This window comes from Mastigoproctus giganteus, chromosome 8 (genome assembly GCF_048544385.1).
Source record: "Mastigoproctus giganteus isolate SK-2022 chromosome 8, ASM4854438v1, whole genome shotgun sequence".
NCBI lineage: Eukaryota > Metazoa > Arthropoda > Arachnida > Uropygi > Thelyphonidae > Mastigoproctus > Mastigoproctus giganteus.
Window position 1 is genome coordinate 140,420,063 of NC_143582.1, and position 12,744 is coordinate 140,432,806.

The window sequence follows — 12,744 nt, forward strand, 5'->3', positions numbered from 1 at the left end:
TCCCTTGCCAAAGATTTCTCATAATCTGCCTTAGCCTGCCTAATCTCCATTGTGACTTGGTTACAGACCAGCTTATATCTATCATAGGCTTCTGTGTCACCCATTAATTATATGAATCCCATGCATTTTTCTTCTCTGCCATGTCTCATTAGTTCATCTGACATCCACTTTGGCCTAAACCTTGAACAATATTTCTTAGTTGGTATGTAAAGCCTAGTAGCTTCCAAGATAAGTTCTTTGAATGCTTCCCAGTTGGTCCCACTGTATAGAATTTAAATACTGTCTCAGTCCATCGTAGTTGCCTTTACAAAAGCAATAACCCTTCCCTTTACCCCTAATGGTAGTTACCTCTTTGAGTAAATCCCACTTCAGCACACTGTGATCACTGCCACCTAGTGGTTCATTTATCTGCAGATTCTTAATGCATGAAGAATCACTACTGATAATCAAATCAAGAGTATTACTCCCTCTAGTTGCCTCCAGAACATGCTGATGTAGAAAACAATCATCCAATAAATCCACAAAAGCCTTGCTAGTGTGTGAGTGACCAGCCCTCAAATTCTCGGCAATGTCGACTGGCTTCACTTCCTTGGATTTTATGTATTTCTTAACTAATAGCATAACCCCTCCTCCCTTCCTATCCAGTCTATCCTTTCTGTAGATGTTGTACTCCCCAAATTCCAGTTCTTCATTCCTTATATCTGTGTGACACGACGTCTCTGAAATCCCCACAACATCTGCCTTTGATGTTTTGAGCAATACCTCAAATTCATCAAATTTATTTACTAAACTATTTATTTACTAGCATTGGTGTACACGCAAGTACACAACACAACCCATGTGTTTACTTGTACCCCAATGATTCCCAGCAGTCTCTGAAATATCCTGCATCTTATTTTCCAGGCTGCGGCTCATTCCAATAGAAGCAGTGCAAGAATCACTTTCACCTCTTCCAGTGGCTACTGTTAATCTATTAGTCCTTGTATCCCCCCAATCTAGCAGTTTTCCGACCCACCTAACACTGCTTCGATAGCATCAGCAAACATTCTTGCACTCTTTCTATTTAAGTGTATCCCATCCCTGCAGAAGCAGTCTCTCCTGTTAACAAGTACAGACCAGGCTGAAAAAATTTCTACCCCTTGAGCCTTGCACAATCTTTCCAGGGCCGAATTGATCGACAGGGCTCTCATCATATACTCCCTCCTATAGTGTCTGGGCAGAATTTCCCAGACACGATAGGAGGTGGGGGTTTCCTGATGGGGTTTCTCCACTAGTTCTCAAAATCTGTGCTTCTGTGTCACCTTTTTTCATTTTCTTATTCCAAAGGTGTTTTCTTTTCAGCTTGGAAATTTCTCATATCCAGCCAGTTCTTAAAAAGAGTTACAAATCCTTCCCATCCAATTATTGTCCCATTGCACTTACTTCTACTCTTTCTTAAGTAATGGAGAAATCAATTAACCATCAACTCTTAAACTATCTAGAAACTGTCCATCTGATCAACTATCACAAGTAGAAATTCCATCAATGTCGTTCTGCTGGTGTTATTCTGGCTTATGTTACCCACTATGGAAATATTCAATGGAAACGTTTGGTGAAACTCAAGCAGTTACTCTTGACATTTGAAGGTTTTTGATTTTTGGCATAAAGGCCTTCTATATATGCTTCCGTCTTATGGTTAACCAACTGTTCTTTTGTAATTTGGTATTCAGATTTCTCTCCGTCCGCTCACTATGGGTAATGGTAGATGGCTCTCTGTCTTCTAACTTCTCCATAATGTTTAGTGTTCCCCAAGGTTTAGTTCTTTCTCCCACTCTTTTTCTCTTGTATATGAATGACCTTCTTCCATTGACTGGAAATGGAATCCATAGATTTAGGAATATCAGAGCAAACATTGCACGTTGCATTCCACCTTCCAGCTTGAGATACCTTGCCCTACACAAAAAAGCTTCAACTTCTCAAGTATCCACTATCAATTCCTTAAATTGCTAATCTCCAGATAATTCTTCAGTGGGGAAAAGATAACTTAGCTGATTTTAATCCTTCTAAAACTCAGTCCTGTCTTTAGCATTAGCGTTAGCATTAGTAGAGGCCTTTGATGCAAGAAAGCAAGCTTATGCAGCATCAGCCATAAAAATAAAAAAATAATAAAAAATAACAATAATAAATAAATAAATAAAAAATAACCACTTCCACTTCACCCCTCTGTTCATTCGAAATACCTGTCCAGCTGAGCCTTAAACTTATTTAGGCTATCAACTTCCACGATAAGGGATGGAAGTCTATTCCAGCAGCCAACCACCCGCTGGCTAAAGGCAAATTTCCTCACGTCTATCCTACATCTGTCTTTCCTCAATTTGAATTTATGCCCTCTCAGATGATTATTCTGAGTAAGAGGAAGAATCCCATCAGCATTGAGCATGCTCAAACCATTCAAGGCTTTATACACCTCTATCAGATCACCTCGCTGGTGCCTAGTCTCCAGACACTGTAATTTGCAAAACGTAAGCCTTTCTTCATAAGAGCACCCCTTTTGAAATGAGGCCTCCTACATCCTTCTTGAAATGAGGCCTCCAGACCTGTATACAGTACTCTAGGTGCGGTCTGACCATTGCCTTATACAAGGGAATAATCACCTCCTTATCCCTGCTAGAAAAATTCCTATATATCATCGACAATACACCATGAGCTACTCTTGCAGCCCGTCTGCACTGCTCAGAAAACTTCATATCTGCCTGCACAACCACCCCCAGGTCCCTTTCATTCTCTACCACTGTCAGTGTAGTACCACAGAGTTGATATGTTGCTCTGGGGTTGATGTTTCCCATATGTAGTACTTTACATTTGTCAATGTTAAACTTCATTTGCCACCTCTCAGCCCATCTGCTCAACCTTTCCAGATCCTGTTGCAGTAGCATAGTGTCAGTAGTGTCCTTGACAACCCTGCCAACCTCTGTATCGTCTGCAAACTTGGACATTAAGCTTGATATACCATCATCAATATCATTTATAAATACAGAAAACAATAATGGACCCAATACTGAACCCTGAGGGACTCCACTAATAACATTAGTCCACGATGAGCAGTGTCCATTGATTACCACTCTCTGTCTTCTCCCCCTCAACCACCCCTTTATCCATAGCAGCAATTTGCCTCCAAAGCCACACTCCTCCAATTTGTGCAGCAGTCTTCCATGTGCAACAGTATCAAAAGCCTTTCTAAGATCCAAGTATATAATATCAAAGTTATTCCCTGCATCCAGTTCTTTTGTGATTGCATCATAGTATCCAATCAAATTGGTCAGGCAAGACTTCCCCTTAACAAAACCATGCTGTGTCTGAGCTATAACTGAAGTCTTGTCTAGATGATCCTGCAGTGCTTCTTTAACCAGTGCCTCCATTAATTTTCCAGGAACAGAAGTTAAACTAACAGGTCTATTATTACTTGTGTCACCCTTTGATCCTCCTTTGTGAATTGGGGTCACATTTGCACATCTCCAGTCCATGGGTACTTCCCCTGAGTCCAAGGAAAAAGTCTTAAGTCTCACCAAAATGATATTCTTTTGTTGCTATGCCTATCTTTGATGATACTTCAATTTCTAGTAAAGATCATATATTTCTCTTGGGAATTACCCTGACTTCAAATCTGTCTTGGCATAAGCACATTACAAATATTGCTTCCTCTGCATCTTAAAAACTGGATTTTCTCTTTCACTCTTGTCATTACTTTTCTTCCAAGCAGGTGTTCAACTCTGCACAAATTGAAAAATCTGCCTTACCATGGAATATTGTTCCCACATTTGTTGTGGTACCCCCAAAATCACTCTCAGGCTTCTAGATTCCATTTAAAAGAGGGCAGTTAGGCTAATTAATGACTTATCTATAACAGAGTCTCTCCACTCCCTGTCTCGTGGATGTTGTTTTTGCTGCATGCCTTTTCTATAGATATTACAATGGGCTCTGTTCTTCTGAACTGGCATCTATAATTACCGCTGTCTCTTTCAAAGCAGTCTGTACACATGTGGCAACCAATCAGCATCTTTCTACTGTCCAACTTCAAACTCACAGAACCAACTTTTCTTCTTCATCCATACATATTTCCTGAAAATGACAATCTACAGAAGTTCAAGTCTGATGTTAACAAATATCATGTTTTGCCTGCTCAACCTTAAGCCCATGCATGGTACTAAGTACTATAGGTTCTTTTAACTCTCATGGTTGGGGGTTTCATAAAAAAAAAAAGATTTGAAATTCTCTGAGCAGTACAGACATGGGGCCAGGACAGCTCATGTGATTTTTTTCAATGATATGCGGAAACTTTGCTGACAGGAATAAGATGGTAATTATTGCTTTCTATAAGGCCACTGTTAGGCCACATCTTGAGTATTGTATACAGGTCTGGAGGCCTAACTTTAGGAAGAATGTAGATCTGCTGGAAAGGGTGCAGAGAAGGGCAACCAGACTAGTGAAAGGAATAGGGTGCTCTTACCTAGAAAGACTTCAGTTCTGCAAATTGCAGAATCTTGTGTCCAGGCACAAGATACTGTGGGGAGATCTGTTTAAAGCCTTGAATGGATTGATTAAGCTGAATGTTAATGGCATTCTTCCACTGCCTGAGACTTATTGATTGTTGAAACAGGCTTCTATCTATTGGGATGAATCAATCCAGAGAAGAAATGGACAAATTCTTTCAGGGTATGTAAACTTGCTATCTTACATCATTTACATCATTCAGTATATGAATGTGAGGAATATTGAACTGAAGAGTCATGTTCAGATTTTAAAAACTTGGCATAATGTTTAAAATAAACAAGCATACTGCTTTATTCATGCCAGGATTTTAATTAATTTAAATGATTTCAATTATTTAATTGAAATTATTTAAATGTGTCTCCTTTTTGCATTTGGAGGGGGGGGGTCAGAATGGTATTTTGGAACTTCATCCAAGAACAAAACAAGCATGTTCACACAACTTTTTAACACACTTCAAAATTAGTGGCTCAGTTTACTATTTTTTATGGTGAAAACAACAGAAAAACTGTTAGAATGGTAAGTAGAAAGGGTCAAAAAAAAAGGAAAAGAAAAAAGGAATCTCTGTTATAAATCTCAAGAATTGGCAGGTCGATACATAATAAGTTTAAATTAGAGTATACAAGTACTGTACTGTACTGTACTGTACAGTACTGTACTATACAAGTACTGTACTGTACAGTCTGCCAGCTTGAACCTTTTTACACAAGGCAGTTCTATTCAGCAGTGCAACTCCATCTTGATATTCTGGCTAATTTAAATATCTTTGATTCTGGTTATGTAAATGATTAGCTTTTATTGAAGAAAATTTCCATACAATATTGCACCATGTCTAGGCTTTTTACTACAATTTACCTACCTTTTACTACAATTTTTTACTATTCTAAAATTATTACATTCCCCCCTTTCCAATTTTTTTAAAAAGATATATTTATTCTACAGTTGTTAGTTGTAAATGGTATGGATGTATTCCTAGGAATATATCAATGCCTTTGGCATTCTCGGAACAAGAATCTGTATACATTTGCAGTAAAATTCCTTTCCTCTGTTTCACTATTCATGCAACTATTCTGAACATATTTCTTCACTGGAGTTCAATTAAATAGTGACAGTTCCGTAACAGTTACACATGTGTCTGTCAAATGATGATGTTAATTTTTTTAAGGGTAGTATCCGTCCCTGTTGATCATTGCTAACCATTTATACTGGCATGGCCACTTATCACTTGGTTACAAACCAGCTATTTGGAAGTAAACAGCACTTTCCTCATACACTTTCAGTAGTTACTTATGGGTAGTTCCAACAGTCTCCTTTTCACACACTGAGAATTCAATAACAGCATCTTGCTCCTAATAGAGCCAGCCATGTTTGATAAATGAAACAGACTGTTTGTTTGTTGTTTGGTTTTTAGGAGCATTAACAACTAAGGCCATATTGCTCCGGGATTGCGGTGGTCATTCCCTGACCTTTCCGCATCCTCCGTATTTGGTGGTGACTGGCTCGAACCCCAGTCTAATCAAGAAGCGTGTGCTACGCACTGCTGCTCCTTCCCACCTGGTTACGGAGGCGCCATGAAACAGACTGTAGGAAAAATGATAGTCTTCCTATAGTCTGTAGGAAGACTATATCATTCTAGGTTTATTTTATTATTTTAATTTATTTTTACAGGTAGTTGCTCCATACATTTAGCATTAGCATTACCAGAGGCATACGATGTAAGAAAGCCAGCTTATGCAGCTTCAGCCAAAAAAAAAAAAAAAAAAAAAACCCTCCCATTTCACTTATCTATTCACTCCAAATGCTTGTCCAACACAGTCTTAAATTTATTTAAGCTAATAACTTCCACAACAACAGTCTGTTCCAGCAATCAACTACCTGCAGGCTAAAGACAAATTTCCACACATCTATTCTACAACTGTCTTTCCTCAGTTTGAAACTATGCCCCCTCAGGTTCTTAATCTGAGTAAGAGGAAGAACTCCAGCAGCATTGAGTTTGCTCAACCCATTCAAGGCCTTATACACCTCAATCTGATCACCTCGCATGTGCCTAGTCTCCAGGTGCTGCAATTTGCAGAACTTAAGCCTATCTTGGTAACAGCACCCCTTTGTTTCTCTCACCAATCTTGTTGCCCTTCTTTGTACTTGTTCTAGCAACTCTTTATCATTCCTAAAATGAAGCCTCCAGACGTGTACACAGTATTCAAGGTGTGGCCTGACCCTTGCCTTGTACAACGGGATAATCACCTCCTTGTCCCTGCTAGCAAAATTCTTATATATCATTGACAAGACTCCATGACCTGCTCTGGTGGCCCATCTGCGCTGCTCAGCAAACTTCATATTTGTTGGTGAAGCCAGACAAGAACAGTTTCTTCTCATGTAGGAAGCCTCTTCCAGACTTGATAACAATTCCAAAAGAGGAAATGAAACATCATTAAAGTACAGAAGGATTGTAGGGTAGTTGAGTGCTGTATTATTGACTTATATAACTTCATTACATTTTGTAAATTATATCTAGATTTCCAAAAAAAAAGCTAAAAATTTTGGTATTCTAGTTTCTTTAGTGTCTTAAGCTTAACGTTATCCAAATGTTTAGAAGTTAATAACCGTATATGCCTTTCACTTAATCAAAATTAAGCTTACTTTAAATGCTTTATCAGAATTTTCTACTTGTTGTCCATCCTTATCAATAGCAGTAATTGGTTCAGTTACAGCAAATTTAAGAGAATCTGGGGAAATCACATCAGAATCTTTAGCTACCAACTTGTAGAATATATAATCAATTTCAGCATCTGGAATGATGGTAAAATAGTATAAAATTTTTGTGATAAGGCTATATTATTATAATACAACAAAATATAAATTCATGCACCTCTTGAGAGAGAGAGAGAGAGAGAGAGAGAGAGAGAGAGAGAGAGAGAGAGAGAGAGAGAGAGAGAGAGATCTTATATAATAAATACTTTCAGCTTATGAATTTTTAAAATTTAGAAAAAATATTATGTGCCATTTATATTAGTTTTTCATAATACATGGAAAGATTTCTACCTCAGTAATGGGTACACAAAAAACAAACAAAAAATCGCAGGGTGTGCTTTTGTATCACTGCTTCCTGAATGAAAATAAGTGGTTTTGGATTTTAATCCACTTGGAGGGAAGACCACTACTTTTAAAACATTCTCTTATACTTTGAAAGTAGAAAAACCAGATATTTTTGTTAATCAACCTTCACCGAAGGCTGATTAATTCAGTCATTGTGAGAAGAAAGCACAAATATGTTTCTGACCTTTCAAATCCAGATTGACTTAATCCTACAGTTTTCAATCCTGGATCAAAAACCATTGTCGGAAAAGCCAGCAGCAAAAGTGTTAAGAGGGACTTCAAAAGTTGTGCAGTTTTTAAAATTACTCTTTGTTTTGCCACTACACTGGATGAAATAATGAAAAACATTTAGTAACAGTAGTCCATCAATCGATGAAAAATGTTTACCTAATTTCTTACATTAGGCAATGAGACAAATTGAACCCAAAATCAAATTCTAAATGAATACTAGAGAATGCCACTGCAAAAACCAGTTACACAAGTGGGCATGTGTTTGCTCCAGCATGAAGAGAGAAAGTTTTTATTTGTGGTCACACTTTCCTAATTCTAACATAATTAATGATGCAGAACAATTGATGGAATGCTAAACTCAATTAATTCTAATCGATATTTTAATTTTTAATCCAACAGTAGGCATGTTTTTGAACTCATTTCATCATTATTCATTTAAATGTTAAAATATCGAATATAATTATGTTGGAGTGTGAATTTTAATATGCCTCCAGTGAGGTGTTCATTTTTGATCTATATCACTGATTGTTTGTTAATTTGAGAAGAATAGCTGTGAGAAATCCATAAAGAATGAATGTTGGCATAAAAATGTACTTCAGTTGCTTATGTGCAATTTTTTTGCAGAGTGTCAGTTTCATTATTGATTTCTTCCTCTCTGGATCACTCTGCACTGGAAGTTGAGGTCATTCAAAAACAATTATTTTTGGATAATAATGTTACTATTACTGAAATATTTGTATTATTATCCAGTATAGCAGTATCAGGATAAGGAACAGAATTAGTGTCCCATTTAAAACTTATTTCTTTTTTTATTTTTTTTTTGCATAAGGTAAACCAAGCACAAGGCTCAGAATGGACCACACACACGCACGCACGCACAGGTAATGGCATGTGCATATTTGATTATTCAAAATAAGATACTTTATCAACAAGCATTCCATTTTGAACCCTAAACAGGTATTCTACTTTGATTCCCAAACAAGTACTCTGTAGGGTTCATACAAAAAAAAAAAAATTCATTTGAAAAATATTTCATTCTTGCCTTAGCTTTTAAAGGGCAGAATTATTTTCCTGCTCTCTTCAACTCGATATAATTAGTCTCACATTTTAAGTATGTCTGCACTTCAGGTTCAGGAGATCAGGTCTTTTGCAAACTTTTTTGTAAATTTTAATTAGTGCAAAATTCAGTATTATAAATTACAGCTTGAGATATTTTAAGAAGTATATCATTTTATTATAATTATATAATATTGGGTATATTGTATTTCTTTATTATAATTTTTACTTTAATACAAGAGCAAGTTAGAAATGCTATAACACAGGGCTGCATGACTCAGAAATTGCTGTAGGCAATTCCTCCATGAGAAGAAAATCAGTTGAACTAGAATCATTTTTAAGGTTGACCTCTTAGAATGCACCACAGGCTCTATTACTTGTATGGCACAGAGCATGTATTTCAAGATCATTCTTGTAGATAATCCTAGTTCAACTGATGATTATCTATGTCCCAAATGTATGGAAAAACTTGAAATGCTGAATGTTGAACCTTTAAGAAAGAGAATTGATGCCTTAGCATCAACTCTCTTTCTCTTTCTTAAAAGAGAAAGAGAGAGAAAGAAAGAGAAAGTTTCTCTTTCTTAAAAGAGAAAGCTCTTTCTTAAAAGAGAAAGCACAAGACTCAAAAGACTGCACAAGGTTCAAAAGCATGCAGTTTCACTGAAGGAATCTATTGTAAGATAAAAAGGTAACATTTCAAGCAATAAAGTTAGATGGACTGTCTGCCAAGAGCAAAGATAGATAATGTAACAAACAGCATGCCAGTTCCTAAGATGCGCTAAAGACAATATTATTATTAACTGTAGTCATCATTAACTGCACGAACTGATGACTTGATGAATAAATATTGAGGAATTAAAAAGATGTCCATGTCATATTAGATGGCATGTTTTCGGTTCCTCAATATTTATTCATCAAGGGTGCATAGCCCAACTGAGAACATCAATTAGGTTGAGCACCCTATTAGATAGAAAATTTACCTCCCTTCCCCATAGATCAAATATATATTTGAACAGAGATGACATAATGGTATATGCTAATGTCACTGAGGAGGCTTTTGGTGTTCAGGGAAACTGATAGTCAGGGCAGATTGAGACAATGCAGATATGCATTTTATTGATGATGTGAATCAAGGCAGCACTTGCACACATCTCAATGATTCTCTTGTGAGGACAGTAATGACTTTCCAAATGAACTGGAAGCGAAAGCTAGGCCAATACATTTAAAACTTTAAGATTCAGGTAGTGAACAATACAAAAAAAATTACTTAGTCTAAGTTTACAGCAATGTTAGGAGTATTGCTAATAAAATTAATAAATCTGTACTCTTCGTAAGAACAAAAAACACTGATATAATAGGCTAATGAAAACTTGGTCTCATTGAGGAATTAAAAAAAAAATTGTTTATGGCATTTAGGAGGGACAGACAGTTACATCACATCATTTGTCAAAGTACCTTGTGTTCAACAAATCAACAAGCACATTCTCAGGTTCAGTATGAACATATGCTGGCATTGAGTCCGTCATGTGAGGTTGTGGTTGTTAGTAATGCCATGGTGCATCAAAACCTTAACCCATATTGTATTAATAGTGTAAGGTAACAGAAAGCAAGTGTGAGACTGTGAGAGAGTATGAGAGTGGGTATGCTATAGACCAAGATGATATGAAGCCAATGAATATGATATGACTTTCTATGTAGACAGTATGGGTAGGTAAATTCAAGAGGCTTATTATAGGAGATTTCAATTAGCTCTTTGATGATTAAAACATATTAGCATTAGCATTAGCATTAGTAGAGGCATTTGATGCAAGAAAGCAAGCTTATGCAGCATCAGCCAAAAAAAAAAAAAAAAAAAAAAAAAAGTAACATAAATAAATAAAAATAACCACTTCCACTTCACCCCTCTGTTCGTTCGAAATACCTGTCCAGCTGAGCCTTAAACTTATTTAGGCTATCAACTTCCACGACAAGGGATGGAAGTCTGTTCCACCCACCAACCACCCGCTGGCTAAAGGCAAATTTCCGCACATCTATCCTACATCTGTCTTTCCTCAATTTGAATTTATGCCCTCTCAGGTGATTTTTCTGAGCTAGAGGAAGAATCCCATCAGCATTGAGCATGCTCAAACCATTCAAGGCTTTGTACACCTCTATCAGATCACCCCGCTGGTGCCTAGTTTCCAGACACTGTAATTTGCAAAACTTAAGCCTTTCTTCGTAAGAGAACCCCTTTGTCCCATTCACCAATCTAGTTGCCCTTCTCTGTACTCGTTCCAGCAGCTCTACATCCTTCCTGAAATGAGGCCTCCAGGCCTGTATACAGTACTCTAGGTGTGGCCTGACCATTGCCTTATACAAGGGAATAATCACCTCCTTATCCCTGCTAGAAAAATTTCTATATATCATTGACAATACACCATGAGCTACTCTTGCAGCTCGTCTGCACTGCTCAGAGAACTTCATATCTGCCTGCACCACCACCCCCAGGTCCCTTTCATTCTCTACCACTGTCAGTGTAGTACCACAGAGTTGATACGTTGCTCTGGGGTTGCTGTTTCCCATATGTAGTACTTTACATTTGTCAATGTTAAACTTCATTTGCCACCTCGAAGCCCATCTGCTCAACCTTTCCAAATCCTGTTGCAGCAGCATAGTGTCAGTAGTGTCCTTGACAACCCTGCCAACCTTTGTATCGTCTGCAAACTTGGACATTAAGCCTGATATACCATCATCAATATCATTTATAAATACAGAAAACAATAAAGGCCCCAATACTGAACCCTGAGGGACTCCACTAATAACATTAGTCCACGATGAGCAGTGTCCATTGATTACCACTCTCTGTCTTCTCCCCCTCAACCACCCCTTTATCCATAGCAGCAACTTGCCTCCAATGCCACACTGCTCCAATTTGTGCAGCAGTCTTCCATGTGCAACAGTATCAAAAGCCTTTCTAAGATCCAAGTATATAATATCAAAGTTATTCCCTGCATCCAGTTCTTTTGTGACTGCATCATAGTATCCAATCAAATTGGTCAGGCAAGACTTCCCCTTAACAAAACCATGCTGTGTCCTAGCTATAACTGAAGTCTTGTCTAGATGATCCTGCAGTGCTTCTTTCACCAGTGCCTCCATTAATTTTCCGGGAACAGAAGTTAAACTCACAGGTCTATAATTACTTGTGTCAGCCTTTGATCCCCCTTTGTGAATTGGGGTCACATTTGCACATCTCCAGTCAATGGGTACCTCCCCTGAGTCCAAGGAAGCTCTCATAATTATGGCTAAGGGTTTGCTTACCTCCTTTGCTGCCTCCTTTAATATAACTGGATAGATCCCATCCACCCCAGGTGCCTTTCTTGTGTTTATCTTCAACAATTTCTCCTCCACTTTGCTCTCAGTTATTACAAGATTCTCTAGCTTACTGCTAGAGTTGAATACACCTCTGGCATTCCCCTCGCTGAATAACTCCTCATGTGTGAATGTCGATGCAAAATATTCATTTAGTTTGTTAGCTACCCGAGCAGGGTCATCAACAGTTGACCCATCGATCTCAAGTGGACCAATCTGATTCATCCCCTTCCTTCTAGAGTTTACATAAGTAAAGAACTCTTTGCTGTTTTTCTTCGCATCCCTTGCCAAGGATCTCTCGTAATCTGCCTTCGCCTGCCTAACCTCCTTTGTAACTTGGTTACAGATCAACTTGTATCTATCATAGGCATCCGTGTCACGTGTTAATTTGTATGTATCCCATGCATTTTTCTTCTCTGCCATATGCCTCATTAGTTCATCTGACAACCATTTAGGCCTAAACCTTGAACAATATTTCTTAGTTGG

The 12,744-nt window shown here is 37.7% G+C and overlaps 1 protein-coding gene across 1 annotated transcript in view; it reads right to left on the reverse strand.

The window, feature by feature from the left end:
- The window catches only part of Cad87A (cadherin 87A), a 778,434-nt gene that overhangs the window by 326,185 nt on the left and 439,505 nt on the right, over positions 1–12,744 (reverse strand). Inside the window, exon 22 of the mRNA XM_090378948.1 lies at positions 7,168–7,316. Coding sequence (XP_090235074.1) covers positions 7,168–7,316 — 149 coding nt within the window. The remainder of the gene's footprint in view (positions 1–7,167; positions 7,317–12,744) is intronic.